The 19,643-nt window shown below is 31.5% G+C and overlaps 1 protein-coding gene across 13 annotated transcripts in view; it reads right to left on the reverse strand.

Annotated features, from left to right (window-relative positions):
• Positions 1-5,180: 5,180 nt before the first annotated feature.
• LOC129799384 (protein lap4-like) overlaps positions 5,181-19,643 on the reverse strand; it is a 148,185-nt gene continuing 133,722 nt past the window's right edge. For 6 of the 13 annotated variants that reach the window (XM_055843216.1, XM_055843215.1, XM_055843212.1 and 3 more), the window contains 4 exons: positions 18,985-19,194; positions 16,143-16,296; positions 11,733-11,909; positions 5,181-7,131 (listed from right to left, as the gene is read on the reverse strand). In XM_055843216.1, coding sequence (XP_055699191.1) covers positions 6,274-7,131; positions 11,733-11,909; positions 16,143-16,296; positions 18,985-19,194 — 1,399 coding nt within the window. In that variant the 3' untranslated portion in view covers positions 5,181-6,273. The remainder of the gene's footprint in view (positions 7,132-11,732; positions 11,910-16,142; positions 16,297-18,984; positions 19,195-19,643) is intronic. The other 7 variants (XM_055843217.1, XM_055843214.1, XM_055843213.1 and 4 more) reach the window with 3 other exon arrangements.

A 19,643-nucleotide genomic window follows, 5' to 3' on the forward strand; every position in this document is an offset into this window, starting at 1 on the left:
TCTTCTAGCTTTCATTTTTATCTCAACAGCTCAAGATATTTCTATGGCCAAAGATAGAAAAGAGTGAGTGTAATTAAAAACTTTATTTCTTGTGTCACACACATTCATCTAACCATTGCATGGTGGATTTTTCTTTGCCTTTTACCCCCTTGCCCCCGGAGGACGAGAAATCTCGCACTCGAAACGTCAATTTGGTGAACGTGCAGGAAGTTTAAGCTGACAAAGAGCAGAGGGACAATTGGTGTTAGATACGAATTAATTCCACCACTTCATCTCAGAAGTTGATTGCGGTTGGTGGTGCTCGAGACGCTTTCGTTGTGGGAACTCTTACTTCAAGGTCCTCCTCTCATCCTTCCCATACGTACGCTTAAACGAACATTATTGCAAAAATAAAGAGAGTATCATTTAATTCAGTATTTCTATATACATTACATACTTATATAATGCTGTAATCACATAAATATTCCCAAGAACTTTTTTGGTTTCTTCTACTCTTTGCATTAATTCTTAATTTTAATACTGGGGCATATTTCGCTTTTAATTCAACGAAGGTGAATAAAGCCACAATACATACAAAAGATTCACTTAGTAAAATTATATTTTTTTTCAATAATTAACAGTAGGGTGGAGTCTACACTTATGGATCTTATGCACTTATGGATAGCGTCCAAAAATCTTAAGTTCTTACGTAAAACATATTTCGAAAAGTTATAAAATTATTAGTTTATAATATAATTAACATCATTAATTATCATCAACATTTTGATCTTTCGAAATTTGTTTAATTAGTACATCTGTTTAATAACTTAAGATTTTTGCGTTGTCCATAAGTATGTATAACATCCATAAGTGTAGTGTAGACTCCACCCTATAACATTTCAAAAAGGTTTATCAAAAATTTTCAGTCTAGATGGAAGGTCAGGAGGTAATTTTTTTTTTATTAAAGTATTATTATTCAATTTTTCAAGTAATTTTATTACTTGAAATTTAATTCTAGTTAATTCAATTTGGATGCTTCAGTCATTAAAAACGCCCAGTTGCATACTTTGGGTTTCACCGCCTGTTTCTAAAAGTTTTTTTTTTAAGTTGTTGGTTACGATATGTTTTAATGTTTTCAAAAAATTTAAGTATTAAGGTCGACTTAGGAGAGACCGAGGCAGTAGTAAACATGGAGTAGCACAAAACACTGATATTTATGTCTACCCAACTTGGACTTATGTCGGCCATTTCTTTAGTGGACAAAGAACCCTATTTTATCTATCAATTCATATAAGTCTCGTCTTATGAAGCCTAATATCAAATTAAAAAATTGCAGTGTTACTGCTACCCCGCGTTTACTTCTTCCTCAGTTTCCTAAGGTATTAGGTGAGATTCTTAACAATCTCACCTACTATAATCCTAACAAAATTTCATGTCGTCCGATCGACCTCAAACTTGGCCAAAATGTGTTTCAGCACTTCCTGATCACGAATATATATGTGGCTATTTTACGTTCCCGGCCGGCCGGCCGGCCGGCCGCTCTTTGGAGCTTAATAGCTCCTAAACTAAAAAAGATATCGACTTGCGGTTTTCGGCAAAGGTTATATATCGGGTGAAAATTGCAACTTGGTGCATTGACCCCCCACCCCCCACCCCTCCTTCCGCCATTTTGAAGACCCCCCTTTTTTTGTTTTCTCAATAGCTCCGCCCCTATGGCATCGAGCGGTCTCAAATTTTAGTATGTTATAGCTGGGCCTTAGAGCTTTCCATCAATACCAAACTTAAGGTCCCCCGACCCCCCTGACCCGAGCTATAAGGGACCAAAAAAATTTTCTTAAAATGGCCATAACTCCGGTTCTAATTGTCAGAATTTAAAAAGTGAGGGCTTTTTGGAAAGCTCTCGTGAAATGCCACTTCCCCTTCATACATCGCAAGTTCATTAAACCACCGCTAGGGGCGCTATTATTAAAAAGAAAATTTTTAAATCTTATAAGTTAAATAACTCAAAAATTCCATTGTGCATCGAGCTGAAATTTTAGTATGTTGTAGCCCTTGATTATACCTATCAAACAAAAAAAACCTTAAGTCGATCCATAACCCCTGACCCGAGCTATAAGGGGTCAAAGTTCGAATATTGACCGGCCTCTATCTCCGGTTCTAATTAACATAGCGACCTAAATTTTACCTTTTTGGTTTCTTCTCGATGAGCACTTTCAGATGGAAGTTCAAAAAGTCACCACAGGTGGCGCTGTGATAGCGTCAAAATTCATCGAATTTCAAAGTCACTTTTCTCAAAAACGGCTTTGTGCAAGTTAATGAAATTTTAGTATGTTGTAGTCCAGTCTAGGACGTTTCCAAAATGGTGCAAATCTGCGCTGTGGTTAAAACAGAACCGGAGATATGAGGGGTCAAAGTTCACAAAATTCAAAAAATCATATCTCCGGTTCTATGTGACCGATTTTGATGAATGAGGGCTTAAACGAAAGATCTCACCAAATACTACAACTTTCTAGAATATTTGAACTTCGTGGGACCAACACCAGGGGCGCCACAGTCGAAAAACCAATTTCAATATCACATAACCTCAATTATCTCGACTGTCGCTGAACCGATTTTGATGATTACTTCAACATAATTGTAGAGCACATTTGTCTCTACATTTCGTCCATACATCATTTTCCGATCAGACTACGCTATCACTCCGATTTTGCCGTTTAAGTGTGAAAAAATTGATTTTTCCAATAATAACGCTTTGAAATCACTCAGATGCCAATTTGACTGCCTCTACTCCACCAAGACACTTAAAATACGGTTTTAAATGGAAAGTCCCACAAAAGACAACAATTCTTTGATATAGTTGAAGTTCAACAAATGACTACTTGGGGAACTCTGGATGAAAAAACGAGTTAAGAAACAAAAAACCTCGCTTATCTTGACTTCTGAGTAATCGATGAGATCATGTTCTATGGGAAAATTATAGAGAACATTCTGGTCTACATTTCACCCATATATTACTTTTGTGCCAGTTCATCCAAATCCTTGATATTTTGGTTTAAATACAAAATTTGTATAATTTCACGAATTTGATTCAAGATAACTGAATGGCGTCTCCCAACTTCAGCTCCAAATCGAATTTGCATACACTCCGAGTTAGCTCACGTTAAGAATCTCACCTACATAAGCCGGTTAGGATTATCTGTCCCTTTTTCGAAGACCTCCAACAAATTGTCAACTCTAATCGTCTTGCCTGTTAGTCTATAAACGTAAAGTTGATCTGATACCAAAAGAAGAACGGTCAAAATCACTTAACATTGTTTTTCTAAAACCTTTCAACTCATAGAAACACAAAGGCATAAGTTTTATACCGCCATGAGCGGAAAATTCGAAATTTTTAGTTTTTTAAGTGAAAGTTTAACCACTTTGGAGGCTTATTTTTTAACTGATTTAGTTTAATCTGATATTTTTCAAAAGCATTAAAAAACCCGATTTACCAATGCTACTGTCTCGTATTTAATAAAGTCGCGCGATTCAGAAGAACAAACTTCATAAGCATTTTTTCTTTGTTGAAATTGTTTTGTAATGATCTATTATCTATCTTAAATCTGTACACCGTTATACACCAAGGAAATGCTTAAAGATAAAATTAACGCAGAGTACTATCTCTTCAGTTCGAGATAACAAAACTGCGACGCTTTGTCATCTTCTTTTTCTGACTATTTAGATGAAATATAACTTCAGATTTGTAGATGGTCGTAGAAAAAATAATGTTTCTCCGGCAACCTAATTGTCCTTAGGCGATATACAACAAAACCAAGGTAGGGTTGTGGCATTACTTATGGCCTGATTATATTTATGACCTGGTCGAAATTTTTGTAACCGTAAAATGATTTCGAAGAACCACAAAATTCTTATGAGCTGTCATATTACATCATAAATATGTTCTTAATTTTGTGGTTCTTCAAAATCATTTTCCGACAATAAATGAAGATTTGTGCGAGGAGGCCATATGTATAAACAGCTCAAAGTAATGCCGCAACTTCTTGTTTTTTTTTTATTAAAGAAAATGCAAAAATTTGCCAGAATTTAACATTGTTTTGGCTTTTAAATCTTTGTATGATCTTATTTACATGGAACGGAGGGAAGAAAAACAATATGACCAGGACAATGGGAATCTTGTATACTCGCTTGACAATAATTACAACAATAAAATCTAAAACCAAAAACTTACCTCAAGCTCCTACATTATTTGTGATCTTTAAAAAATGTTAAAAAATAGTAAATGATTGTGGCAAAAATTACATTTTTTTTTACAGCAGTGCTCTCAAAATTATTCCAGAAAAATACTTTTTCTTAAATAAAAAGAGTCTGACATCACGATTTTCTTGTGTTTCCCTTTTTCAGATAAAAATTACGTGCTGCACATTTCTCGCCAGTTATGAACTATTACGACTCCAGTGAAGTATTCATTACTCCACCCACTATTTTGTTTTTTTTTTTTTTTAAATATTTAAAGACTTTAAATATATATAAACTTATAGCAAAAACTTCATGAAGCATTGTCGTTTTGAGAGAAAATTATAAGAATAAAGGAGATAGTCCATTTTTAAACGATAATCCGGTCATCCATCGTTGCCAGTGTTTTCTCCCCAGGGATTTCCCGATGGTCTCAGGATTATCGTTTAAAATCTTGGTCGATTAATTTTTCTGCAAAAAAAATCGCGAAATATAATAAATTTTTGGTTTTCAAATCCAGGTAACTCCATTATTAATCAGTTTATCGACCTTCACGAGAGATCGATAATATCAGCGAGTAATCAGAAATTTGCTTGATTACACTGAAACACGGATTTTGACCTGAACTTATCCTCCTTTATTACTAAACAAACACAAAGTTTGTGTAGTAATAAAGGAGGATAAGTTCAGGTCAAAATCCGTGTTTCCTTTGTCCAAAGTTCATTTCTTGACCGATTCTTAAGCAGTGATTACACTGATGTCGCGAAATAAGAAAACAGCTAAAGAGCTTTTTAAATACTTTTTAATGATTTAAATCAGTAATCAGTAGTAAAATTTAGTAAGTTATTTAAACTTATATTTACTTACTTTTACTTCAATTTAAATCCTTTGTATAATCGGGAATCCTTATGAATTAATTGAAGAATTAAGAGAACAAAATCCAAAAGTTTTTCAAAATGAAACACAAATTTAAGAACTCTAGTCATTATATTATATTTTCTCCTAATAATCATCTTGTGATATCTCCATGGGACACAAGCTATTATCTAACATTTATCTCACGTCAATACTCTCTATTAGATACTACAAGTCTACCTATTAGGTTTTGATTTCATACTTATATAATATCTCTGTTTTTATTTTTAGTATATTAATCTAAAATAATTATTCTTGCTCTATTTCACTGTTACAATTATCAAAAGATAATAGAAAATTAATTAAATTAATTCCTATTGCGAAAAATTAAATTGCAATTAAGGGAGCGCAAAAAAGGGTGAGTTTGGAAGATAGCTTTGAGAAATGAGTTGAGGACTTTAATGCGCAAAACATATTTCCTTTTCGTTTTTGCAAGAAGCACCGGAATGTTTTTTTTACACTTTCTTTTATACTTTCTTGATGCTCATTTCCCTGGGGCCATCTCTATTATTAATTTAATTGGATGTTGGGAGAATTTCTGGAAAGGTGAGGGTGAGGATTAATGACGTGGATAAGAGAATTGTCTTACTTTGCCACATGATTTCGGTTGGTTGGAGTTGAAAAAGAGATGTGATCCACTTTGCACAATTATATAAATTAGACTTTTCTTTTAGCTATTGGAATCATTGAGCCCATTCGTGATGTAAAAACGCGCTGGAAAAAAAGAAATAAGAATAAAAGGCTGTTGAACCGATATATCAATGTCGCTATCTAAATTAAAATCTTCATTTTAATTGAAGGCAATTAATTAGAAAATTTTTATGAGTTTTAGCGTTGCGTTCTCTGTTATATTCCACAAAAAAAATATCTTATTCATCACATCTTAAGCATCTCCTCTTCCTGATTATCCCATAAACCAGTTTCTCCTCTTGCACGTTTTTTTTTTAAATATTTTTTTTTTTTATTTCCTGTTTCATTAAAGAATTTTCTTTTTATTAATTAGCTGCATGATAGTGAGCTTTTGTTACATAGATATTATAATTAATTGATTTTCACACACCAAAATTACATCTTCTTGTGAAGCTATTTTGATGTTTGGACAGAGATGGAAAGTTTATTTGTAAAAGCTCTTGGATGTTAGTAGCTTTATTTTTTCTTATTTTTGTTTTTTCTTTTTTTACGATTCTTGGAATTTGTACTTGAATTTACCGCAGTTGGAATCCCACTTTCCAGGACATTAGCCACAATTTCATCTTCCAGAACTGCTGCTTCCTCAGCAACAGCATTATCCACATTCAATTGTGATAGAAGACGCTCCTTAAGTTCGTCATCAGCAGCTTCTTTCCTAACTTCTCGGCTGGCTTCTTCGTCATCTTGTGTATTGGGATTACTAATAACTTGACACTGATCTATTTGATTGGAATTCTCCTGATCAAGCAACTTATTCAAAGTCCCCGAAAACCCATTCCCAAAATGTGCATTGCCCTCATGATCCCTAAAAACAGAATCAAATTCCACTGCTCCTTCTGACTCATCGTCATCATCCTCATGGGTATTCTCCTCCTCATTGTCACTCTCAGTCATACTTCTGGATCTATTGAGCTTCACCTTCTCATTTTCCAGCAATTCCTGCAGGACATTTTTCATTTTGTCATTCAAACTCAATTCATACCGTTCATTGGCCTCAAATTCTGCCGTTTCTTCATCAAAAGACGGATAATCATCACTGGATCTTCCCACAGTTATAGTATTTGCAGCCCCATGACCCCCAAGAATGGGATTAACCACTTCAACAATTGTCTGCATGGGAACATACTGCAATCTTGTTGCATCTGTCGCATCTACTCCTGGCCTCACAACAAACTCCAATGGTCCACCAGCACCATCCGGACGACACTGAACTGTAACAATTGAGGGATTCTCCTCATCTGATGGCGTAGCAACTGGTGTCCTCAATGGATCCTGCAGTTCTATCGATATTATCTTCTCCTGACACGTTTCCACCTAAGATCGCAATGATAAAAGTCAATCCATGGCATGTTAGCCTTAAGACATTCACATGAGACACTTTGTCTTTACTCTAAAAGTGCTCTCCTCATCCATTTCTACGTGTAATCACACAAATGATGTCCAGCTAAAGAAAGCCAACCGTTTTCGGCCATGGTCACAAAAACACATTCTGCATGCACGTAACGATGTGTAGTCTAAAGTGTGATTTACCATGCAAAGGGGCAATCAACTAACTAACTTTGGCTACAATCATCTTTTTTCCATGCTGTTTTTATAATACTAAATTAAAACTGTAATATAAAAATGTAAATAAATCACTCTCTGGAAATTTTCTTGCTTCAACATTAAACTGTTAAAAAACGTATTTGTTTTTAGCTCGTTTGCTGATATAAAAGTTAAATGATTTTGAATAAAACGTTCTAATCTTCAGCTAATACTGACAATTAATTTTTTCCTCAATTTTACTGGAAATTTTGTAAAAATAATATAAAAATAATTAATTTTTGAGACCTTCGGGGATTGGACTAAACCTCTGGGCTAAAGTCTGAAGACCGCTTAAGGCAGTCTTAAGATCTAAGATTTAGCCGTATGGCTTTACTTTACTAATTTCCAATACGACAAGATTTTTAAGAAAATTTAGATTTCACAACAAATATTAAGGGCAAGTATAGATCATTATATTTTGTAATAACCAATAAAATTGTTTATTATTTACCATTAAGGGGGAAGCCTGAATTACAAGATCAAAGATGGTCTATATATTTTTTTAATTGTTTAAATCGATAAATAAACTATCTAAGATTATACCATAAAAATTTCAGAAGTGTATTCGAATAGACGAAAGCAAAGGAGCACCGAGCAGATTTCCATGCGTTCTGGCGAACATTCAAAACTTTGAAGCGCATTTTCTCCACTTCTCAAACTCATGGACCATTTTAAATGAATATAGGGGAAGGGCTCATAATTTTGTCCAGTTTCTTATTTTGGACACTTTGAGGATAAAATTGGACACTAAAAATAAATTGATTAAAATGGTGGATTTTTATTACAATATTTGATGAATAATAAATTCTATCTAAATATTTGTTCTTTTTGGAAGATTTTAACACTAAATACGTTAAATTTTGAATATGATTTGAGTTGAAATTGCTTTGTTGAAAATTCAGTGTGAGCAATTGCTTACGAGAAATATGACAGAACTTCGTGTTTACTTCAGTCTTATTTAGCTGTGATGAAGTACTAACAATTTTTCCTCGCTGTTTTTGAGTGATATTATTAAATATTCACTGAATATTGTGTTAATTCACGTTAATGGTGATTCGTACATTTGACCTGAAGTTAGATATGCCTTGTGAATTACGTTTCTCGTATGAAAAGTGGGAAATTTTCTAAGAGATTCACCAGTGAGGTGATACTTCTTATTTTAGACAGGTATTTTTTTTCTCTCGAAATTTCGTGAAGTTTTAGCTTTTGTGATGACTAGGTTGGACAAATGCCTGGAGAAACAAAGGAGCATCATCTCTACGAAAGAGTTGTAGCGAGAAAAGCCTTGAAAGGCTCCCGGAAAGGCCAGGGAATGAACGAATCCGCACTTACTTGGAGTACCGAAGTCAACTCACTTTAATGAATGATATGGAAAGTTTACGGGCTTCTTGTGACATTCTACGTTTCCCTTACATGAACAGGAATTGTAAGATTGGTTCATGATATGAAGAACAATGGGCATCCTGTTTAGGCGGATTAGCTGTCCAAATTTACAGACAAGTTGTCCAAATTAATAACCAGGTTGTCCAAAATAAGAGTCAAATTCACCTCTACATATCAATTCATTTTTAAACGTATTAAAACTAATTTTAGTAAAAATAAGACGATAAATAGCTTGCAAAATTTCTAAACAATCCTTCTGAAAAGAGAGTAACAAAAAAACTCAATTAGTACCGAAAATATCGCACTTCAAACTTGGAACATCGATGCTTATAAGCAGACTGGGCAAAATTATGAGCCCTTACCCTAAACTTATTCTGTTTAGAATTAAGTTCTCTTCCAGTTGAATCTAAATTGTAATTTAAAAAAAATATTTTTATATCTTTTATAGTGTAAAAATAAATCTTTCGTCTAAAATATGCACTTTTTGAAAAAAAAAAACTTTTAAAAAAAAGTTCATATTTCAAAATTTTCTCCGTTTTTTTTTTGGCTTAGAAATACAATCATGAAAATTAAGTCTTTTTAGACTTTTTTTTTTCAGATGAAAAAAACGTGTTGTGGATTTCCTCCCAATTAGGTACTGCTGCGACGAGGCGCTCTAGTGAACGTCTCATTGGCCGCCATTTTATAATATTTCTCCTTAAAAATTAATTTAAGCTATTACAAGTGCTTTAAGAACTTTAAATTACTTGTAAGAATATTAAATATGTATAAAAATTTGCCGATAATTTCATGAAGCTTGGCCTTTATCCTTCCAAAAAAATCGCAAAAAACTGCCAAGTTTTGGCTTACAAATTTAGGCTTTCTCCATAAGAGCCCTTCATCTGGGCTAAATTTCCAGTCTGAAACCCGTATAAAATCTAAAGATATTTCGTACAAAAAAAAAACATAAAATTGCAAGACCCTAATAAAATTGTCGCATTTTTTTAATCAATATGGTTATTATGAAGCCATGGACTAAATTGGTGAAACAAGTTTGCTTAAACTAAAAAAAAACCTCCCAGAGAGTTTAATAAATACAGTGTTAAAAAAACAATCTTCAATTGAAAACAATTCAGAATGGATATGTTTAAAACAAAGTCACATCGTAACAAATAAAAAAGGACTTAACAGTAAAACTTATAAACTATTGAAAAAGTTTTGGGCTATTTCAGATGAAAAAGTTTAGAGCAAGACTTCCAGAGAGGAGTCAAATGTTGACCTTAAAACTGTCCAAGTTTGTATATAAAAATAACTTAAGAACATTTAATATCAATATTTGAGAATAAATAATATACACAATAAAAAGAAAAGTAAAAAATCAATATTGTTTTAAAATCAAAAAATTCTAAAATAATAATTTCGGAATTACACTTCTTGAAATATCAAGAGGTTTTTTTATTATATTTTTTTTTACTTGTAGCTTTTCTCAGTAATAAGAATTGTGGTAAAATTCTATTAAATGACAGCATGCAATAACATCCATATATAGTACAATTGATCGCCCTTTGCGTTTCTGCCTCACTATATATAATACAGAGAAGGGGTATTAAAAGCCAATTCACCAAATAACTGAAAGAACCATTTGCACAATAGTCACATTCCATCCATTGAATTTTCTATACCCATCTATAATGCAAAAAGTTGTATAGAAAAGGTGAAAAAAAAAGTGAAAAGTAAGAAGTTGAGAGAAACTAGAAGAATTTTCAAATGTACAACAATTTTCCCTATGTATATATAGAGTGAAATTCTAGAAGAAAAAAGAAAACACGTGTGAGTGAAAAGTATTCTAAGAAAAACAGGGGCAACATTTTTTCTCTCTCTATCGTGCGCTTTTATAGAAAATTGCATTTTACAATTTTGTGCACGTTATCGCAATTGTATTTTTTTATATCATATTACACATTCTTGCATATTAGAAAAATCTCTGAAGAATTTTCTCTCTCTCACTCTCAATATTTTTGTTCATTTCATTCTCCTTCTTCTCCTTTTTCAATAAATTGACTTTCTATCGAAACTTATAAATTTTATACTATTTAAGATTTTTTCATATTTTTTTAAAATTATATAACATCTATTTTTGCTCTTCTTCATTCACATTCCTCTTTTAATTTTGGGCCACAAAAGCACAGAAGAAAATGATTTATTAAAAGCACGTGATATCATTGTAATTGCACTAAAAAAAATTGCTATATACAGCAATGAATAGGCCATAATGTGGAAATTTTCAAGAAGAAAATACTTCAAATAATAGTTGAGTGTTTAAAATGTGTGAAGATGGAAAAGTTTCATGTGAAAATTAAGACTTTTCACTGAAATACAATTATATACAAATAAAATTGCATGTGAGAAAATTTGCCTCGCAACTTGAAATTCTATCAAATTCAATTCTCATTTTAGCATTTGTACACACTTTAGAAAATTTTGTGTACTCGGCAAAATTTTCACACAAAACTTACACCTTCCTCTATTGAAATTCTTCCTGAACAATTTGGACATTATTTCTGTGTATGAAAATCTTTTCCTTTGAGCAGTGATTTTTTATAAAATAAATAACATTTTTTATTTTTTATTTTATTATTTGAAGACATATTTTTTTAACATTTTAACTTTACAAATTATCACACCACATTTAAACTTTTTTCGTGTACTTCTATATTTTTACTTCAAATAAACTTTTTAAACGTTAAAAAAAATAAAATTGAAAAGAAAACTTCACTGTTCAAAAGTTAGTTTTTTCGTTCAAATGTATTTTCTTCATAGAAGTTCTGTACAAAAATGGTACAAAAAAAACAACATATACAGTCTCTATAAGAGTGAAGAGGAGCAAATTAGAAAGTTTTTCTTCTAAAGTTAATAAAAAAAAACTATTAAAAAAAAAACAGATATAAAGAAATTCTTTATGTGCTAACCTCAGTTTCGATGAGCTTTTCAATATATTCAATAGTTCTGATTTGTGGTTCCCCAGTTATTGGACAAGGAACTTCTTCTGTACGTCGTGTTATCTTCTCATCGAGAACTTTTTCCTTTTCGCGGACGACCAAAGCACCAGGACGCGACTTGACAGCAATACGAGGAAAAACTAAAGACTGTCGACAGAGAATTTGGCGCAATTTTTGATCACATATGTGATTGATTGATTTCATTTTTGTTTTGTGTTTTTTTTTTGATGGGTGGAGGGAAGAAAAAAGAAACAAAAGAGAAGAATAAAAACAATATCAGAAGGATTGATCAATGAAAATATAGAATACAAATCGCACACACATTTTCAGAGATAGAGATTATTTCAAAGAGGTGAAAATGTTCTGTCAGATTGAATTATTTGTACTATTACCCTTATTAAAAGCTAATCTAAATTCCGAATTGTTATAGCTATATCATGAACATTTAATTGAATTCTGAATTTGATATGCAATCAAGTGGAAACATAAATCCAATCCTGTGATTCAAACGTACACTTTGATAACAATAAAATAAATTGACATGTAGACACAGTATCTTTATACACACTATATTAAAGATTAAATTTGCATGATTAAAAAAAATGTATGTATATATATATATTCACCATCTCCCACAGAGCAACAATACCAATGCATTTTCTTCTTTTCGTTACAAATTTTCACATTTTTCGCTGTAGTGTAGAATTTTCACCATTGCGTAATTCAGATACTTGGTACAACAAAAACAAAAAACAAGAAAAACGACAAATTTATAGGTAATTATAATGAGTAACACACAATAAATTTTAATTTGTAAACATGTTTTTGAAAATACGTATGAAAGTCAGCGATATGGGTATTGCTGATTTTCGATCATTCTCATTAATCAGCCATGTTTACTAAACGAAAGTTATTGTGCGCTGGATATTATGCATTTTAAGCAACACACAATAATTTTTGTTTTGTAAACATGTTTTTAAATACCGTGTACGTGTACATGAAAAATAACTTAAGATAGATTTTTTAAGTCTTGTTTAAATATTAGACATTTCTTTCCAAAGAAGTAATTCTAGATGTTGAATGAAAAGCTTCTAAATTCGCCTATATAAATAATAGTACTATAAATTATAGTCGGTTATTTAGTTCCAGTTTTCGTCGAAATTGGTTCAGTTGGAATTTTCGAATTGGAAAAATCTAGTTAGAATTTTCTTTTTCATATTGGAATTCAATTTAGGGATTATGCGGGCCACGAAGCCTAAAACACATAATATATTTTCCCTATTTTTCCATAATAAAACATTTATTTAAACCAACCTCTTAAACATATAAAAGTACAACATTTACACTTTATTTTCTAAAATTTTCAATTTTAAATTTTAAAAATTAAATCATTGAGACCTCATTTTTGATTTTTTTTTTCTTTAAGAAAACATACTTTTCAATGGACGAGATTTCTCGAAATTGCTTCATCTGAAATTCAAAACTCATATATTTCCTGTTTGTTGATGAGTTAGACTAGTCCTTGAACGATATTTATTTGATCACTACTTATTCTAAAGTGTACTGTAAAATACGTTAAAAATGCTATTTTTTTGTATGAAATTCTCCCAAAAATTCATTTTTTTTTCCAAAAACCCTTCGTTCAATGATTGGCTTAACTCATCAGCTAACAGGAAATATTAGGTTTTGGATTTCAGATAAACCAATTCCAAGACATCTTGTCCACCGAAAAGAATATTTTTTTCAAAAAGTTCTCCGAAATTCAAGTCCTGGGGGCAGAATTTTTGAAAAATTTTAAATAAAAATTTCATAAAAAATAGTTTAAAATCTGTACACTTTTACATGCCTTAGGCCTTAGAGCTTAAATATAATAAGTTTTTTATTCTGTTAGAAAAAAATATAGAGAAACGTATGCTGTTTTTAGTTCATTTTAACCCACGTAACTTCTTAATTTGAGTGGTGTTTTAAAAATCAAAGGTCTGTAGATGGATACTTAATGGGGCTACAAGCATTGAACCCGTTGAAGTCATTCAAACTGATCCATTCAAAAATGAACAAAATTTCCATTTTTTCTTCAATCAAAACATGATTGAAATTGATTAATTGATGTTTGTAGCGATGTCTATAGACAGTTTAGCTAGATATCATCTATTTCATTTGCAGATTCGCATCCTTTGTATGGCAGGTAGTATTCAATTATACATAATTCGCCGTAGGGATTCTTTTAAGCAAAATATGCCTTACCGTATTTTTTTGAATGCAGAAATACGAATATAATACAAATACAGTAAACTCTAACAAATTCTGTTCCCTTAAAACCAGTCTAGTTTGTAATTCAGACGTTAGTTGAATTTGAAAAAATGTGATTTGTATCTTGTGATTTTTCAACGTTTAGGGTTTCTCATGAAATTTACAATAAACATGGATATGTAAATTGAAAATGATTAGGGAAGAACCGGCATGATTGAGATACTTTTTTATGTTTTTAAAGCATTATTTCTAAAACTCAGAAAAATATCTTGAAATTTTATTTAGCGCTTAAAGCCTGGGGTGGAATGATAACTTTTCGACACTATCGAATCGATAGTATCGATAAATCTATATCTGTTATAATAAGTGAATGTCGACTTATTAGGGATTGTTGAGCCATTCATTGCGAGATTCTTAAAAGAATGAAACTGTTGATAAACAGCTATATTGGTCACAGAAAGTGCACCTATCGTTTAAACTTTTCAGAATCGTCAGTCGATAGTATCGAAAATAAGTTATCATGTCACCCTTGAATTCTCTATAATTCGAACGACGACGTTTCGGTCTCAAATGCCCAAATTTGAGAAAGTCTTTTTGTAATGTTTTCTTTGGATAAAAACAGGACATTTTTAATACAGTAAATATTGTGTTGTTCAGGTTTTAGTGAAATTGCGTCATTTGAAGCGTTCGAAACCTAATGATATAGCGCTGCGTGATTAAGTTAGAAGTAGTATTGCCTGATGCAAATAGATTGAGAAAATGCGCCATATGACGGTTAGTCGTAAGAAGTCATTTAGGGTAAGTGTGCCAAATTTCGGCATAGTTCCATGCAAGCGTCAAAGTCTCAAGTTTAAAATATAATATTTTAAATTCAAATTGATTTTTTTTATTCTTTCTTCTTAAAGAGTGTTGCTTGGAACCTTGTAAAGAGTTTATCGTCTTTATTTACTCTAAAATCATTTTTAATACATTTTAAAATAAATAAAAATATAGACATAGCTTTGGCGCCCTATTTCGGCCACCTTCATTCTCATAGTTCCTTGCCCTTCGGGAATTCTTCCAATATCTTTTTCACGTCATCTCGTTTGTCTAAGCTACATTTTTTTTGTTATTCTTTTTCATTGTGTAATCTCTAGAGTATGTAAAAACTAAAAATTCATGAAAATTCGAGGAACAAAAAAGGTGGCTGAAATTGCAAGCTGGCCGGAATTTGGCACACTTACCCTACATTTGAAATCATTAAAAGCTTTACTGTGTTATCACACTTGCACATTAAAGATTTTAATATAATTCACATTAATTGTCGCTGGTGAGAGTCCAAATGTGTAATTTGTGTGTTTGAATCATTTTATATTCAAAATTTGATCTATTTGTTGATAAAAAGGTAGACTTGGCCCGCACAATTTGATATAAATTTTAATGTGAAATATATTTATGCTTTAGGTAAATTTAAACTTATTTTTGCAGGCCAAGTCCACTTCTTTATCAATAAATAGAAAAACCCCAAATATTAAGTGACTCAAAGACACAAATAACATATTTGGACGCTCACAAGCGACAATTAATGTGAATCACATTAAAATTTTAATGTGCAAGTGTGATAACGCCGTTAAAAGGAATTTCGAAAAAGAATAAAATGTTTAGAGAATACTAAGACGAAATATTTATAAGTTTGGGATAATTGCATAATTGTATTCCTCTTTTTCCTGACCGATTTGTAGATTTTCCTTCCAACAATTTTTTTTTCATGTACATGTACGTGTATAAGTCAATATCATCTCAATATATCACTCACATATTACTGATCCTATAGTTTCAATAACAATGTTTACAAACTAAAAGATCTTTTGTGAGTTGCTCATAAAAGCAACATTTAAATGCGATTAGTTTTGAAAATAGAGACAAAAATGAAAAGCACAATTAATATAAAAAAAAGAATAAAATAAAATCTGGGAAATGTTACGATAAAACAAATGGTAATAAAATTAAATCAAGCGAAAAATTAATTGAGATTTATCTGAGTTAATATTAAATTCCCTCTTGGGTAATTGTTGTTTTGGGTAAATAAATTAATTTTTATGTATGACAGGGGTATTAATGAAAGAGAGAGACACTGAAATTCCCACTTACCTCATTTTTATTGCTCTTGTCCTCTTTCAGCTGATGCTGCAGCAAATTTGATTCATTTACAGCATTTTGAGCTTGAATTATGCTCTGAATTTGCATTGCATCCTGCTCCAGGGATTTCAGTCTAGCCTGACGCCACTCTCGTCTCTTTTCTGCCCTGTATTTTCATATAAAACACAATACAGAAAATATTCTTTTGCATCTTTTATACCGGATGTTACAACCAACACAGGAAAATTCATTATATTAATTTTATCTCCCACTCTTCTTCAATTATATAAACACACACACACACACACACACACACACACACACTTCTCAGCCACGAACTTCCCTAAGGACCTATTAAAAGCAAGTCCTGGAAATGGCCAAACACCCAGACCATACACAAAAATCTCCCTAACTTCCCTCACGGAGAAACAGTGATTTCAATTAAAGATTGACCAAGGCAAATCCTGGTATTGTGCTTGAATTCCATGTACAATACTGAATCTTTCTCTTAGAATGACCCTTGGTAAATATTTGTTTGGTAGATTCCTCTGAATAAAATCTTAGGCAGATTCTCTCCTTCCAAGAATTTCTATTTTGTATTTCAGGAATGTTTCACACACAAAGTTCAGTAATGAATTCAAGGAGAAAATTGACCAAATGTTCAAAAAGCTAATTTTATAAGTAAATAGAACTGGTATACTAATATATTTGCGACCAACTACAACTAATTTGTATAAGAAAATGTAAACACAAAATAAATAAAAACTCAATAAAAAAATAAATATTTGAGTTGCTGTTCATAATTATTGCAATATTTGTCTTTCTTTTTATTTTACGTTAATGCAAAATATGAAACATATATATATATATATGAGATCTCAGAGTAGAATCACATTGATCGTAAATATCTTTGCCAGTTTTATTGCAATTCTCAAAAAAATTCTCAGTCTTTATCTACAGATAAAAAGAATCAATATACTGTTAAATCGTAAAAATACGTGAAGTCATAAACTTTGTTATAGATTACAAAAGTTGTTTTCGCCAAGCCAGTGGTGCTCATAAATTTCAAAACATTTTTTCTTTGATTTTATTAAAGAATTTTGTTATATAACATACGAGATGAAAAATTTCTATACTTTTTATATTTTTGTATTTTATTAAATTTAACCAAAAAAACTAACTTTTAAAACTTTTAAATAAAATTTAAAAAAAAAATGCGTTTTTATTATTTTTTAGAATTTCAATATTGATTATTTCATGTATTTATGAATGTCTTTATTATGCTAAGTGGGATTAAACGATTGCATTAATTAATGCAAATTTACAAATATTATCAACACATTCATTCACTTGAGTGCAATATTTTCTTCCACAATTTCTTTTCACTTAATTTAAGAAGAATTCAAAAATTGAAAAAGTTTGCAGTTTTCTTCGTAAGCGGAAATCTCAGATTTCAGTCGAAATCTTTTGCCAAATTGAATAAAAAATTATAAAAATATTTGTCCATTCTCTCCAATGTAATGTTGATATTTTTTTCCCAAAATTTTAAATAAATATCCGTCAATTGAAAAATCTTTAGCGAAAATCCTATGAAAAGACTTTGAAAATCTTTATTAATTTAGATTGGAAAAACATACATTCTTCAGAACAATTTCTCGCATAGAAGAAACAAAATAGAAGCTCAATGAAAACCAATAAAACAGTATATGCGTTTGGAATTCTTACAATGTGATATCCGTTTTTATTTGGGGACTTTTTTTATAATGCCATAACTTTTTTAATGCGATATTTTGAAAATTATTTGTCTTACTGAATACACTTCGCTTACAATAATCTACATCATACCCCTATCATGCAGACGTTATGGTTATTTTAATAACCAATGTTTATTGAGGTACTTCACATAGAAGCCACTTCTACAAATTTAATAATGGAAAGAGACAGTGTCTTATTTCACAGTAAAAATTGAGCGACATAATCTATAAAACTTGTATTAATAAACTAATATCAGACAATTTTGAGTATGAACTGACAAATAAATTATTTCTATGAAATGCGATGAAACTTTTCCTTGAACACCACGCCCACTCTTATAGTTTGACTCCACCTAAAACCTCCACTTTTCACAGACTTAACGTTAAGTCTGTGAAAAGTAGAACTAGTAGAGGTGAAAGTACTGAATAATGCAAATGTTTACGAAATCATTATGAGATAGTTACAATTATTTCAGCTTGCTATAGAAATATGCGTCTTATTAGGGCGTGGTCTATTTTCCAGTGGGCAGAATCTATAACATCTCACCTAAATTTGGATTGGTTCTGAATCTGATAATCCAATTAAAAATTAAAATATTTTACATACAGTTCGATACAATTGCTTAGAAAAACTTGACTGTTGAATTTTGTTTTAGTAGCATCGTCGACATATATACTTGGTAAAATTTATGGCATTAAAAAGTTTCATCCTTAGTATAATTACGTTCAGTAACTTTGGCAACTTTTAATTTCTTATCATCAGTGTTAAAAATATTTTTAATAAAAATTCACTGAGATTCTTTGAATCCTTGACGAAGACTCATCTTAATTATTTCAATCATTCATCTGTATTAATCAAAGTGATTAGAAAAGGTCATTTTTCTCTCTTCGGACTTGAAGGGCATTATCCTCCCATACCGTCAAGTTAATCCCCCTGAAAACACACCTAATCCATATTACCCTGAGAATGTTGAAAAGGTTTGAGGTATATTTAGTCTATTTCTTAAGGAGCGGAAAATCAATTTCTGTATCTTCCCGGGAACAACCCCAAAAAAATCTTTTGAGAAGGAGGAGAAAAAGATTCTACGTGTTCATCTTACCTCAGAGCTTTTAATTCCACCGGGCTCAATTGGCTCTCTGTACCTTCGGTCTCCCGATGCCCAGCCATCTGACCAGATTCCCGTTCCCGGGCACGTTTTTCGGCATTTGCTGTGCGAACAGGGATACGACTGTGTGGCGTCTTAGGTGCTTCGGGAGATGGTGAGGATGTGGTGGCGACAAATGTAAGGGATGAGGGTTGAGATGGTGAACTAGATGAGACCATACAACAATGAAAACGATAAGAAAACACACAAACACATTTTTTTAGGACTTCAGTTAATATGCACAGAATTTAATAGACTTTGCAAATACCATATAAAAATTTGTAAACTTGACCCTCAATTTTGAGTTAAACCAACCTTTAAAAATTTTCTTGTACTTAGTCCTTTAAGGACGAGAGGGTCAAAGTTGGGGTTAGAAAAAAATCATTTTTTCTGACTTCTTAGAGCAACTTCAGAAGGCCGTAGGAAAAAATTTGGGACATCGGTGTTCCTATCGTCCTTAAAGGATTAAATTTAAACGACTGTCCTCCAGAACAAATTTAAAATTAAAAAAAAAATCTTAAACAAATTTGGCATTTCTATTACAGTTTTGTTATTGTTGTATTTTGTTACATTTTAGTTCAAACGTGTTCAAATTTACAGATCTTTATCGGAAG

The sequence above is a fragment of the Phlebotomus papatasi genome, chromosome 1 (genome assembly GCF_024763615.1).
Source record: "Phlebotomus papatasi isolate M1 chromosome 1, Ppap_2.1, whole genome shotgun sequence".
Taxonomy (NCBI): Eukaryota; Metazoa; Arthropoda; class Insecta; order Diptera; family Psychodidae; genus Phlebotomus; species Phlebotomus papatasi.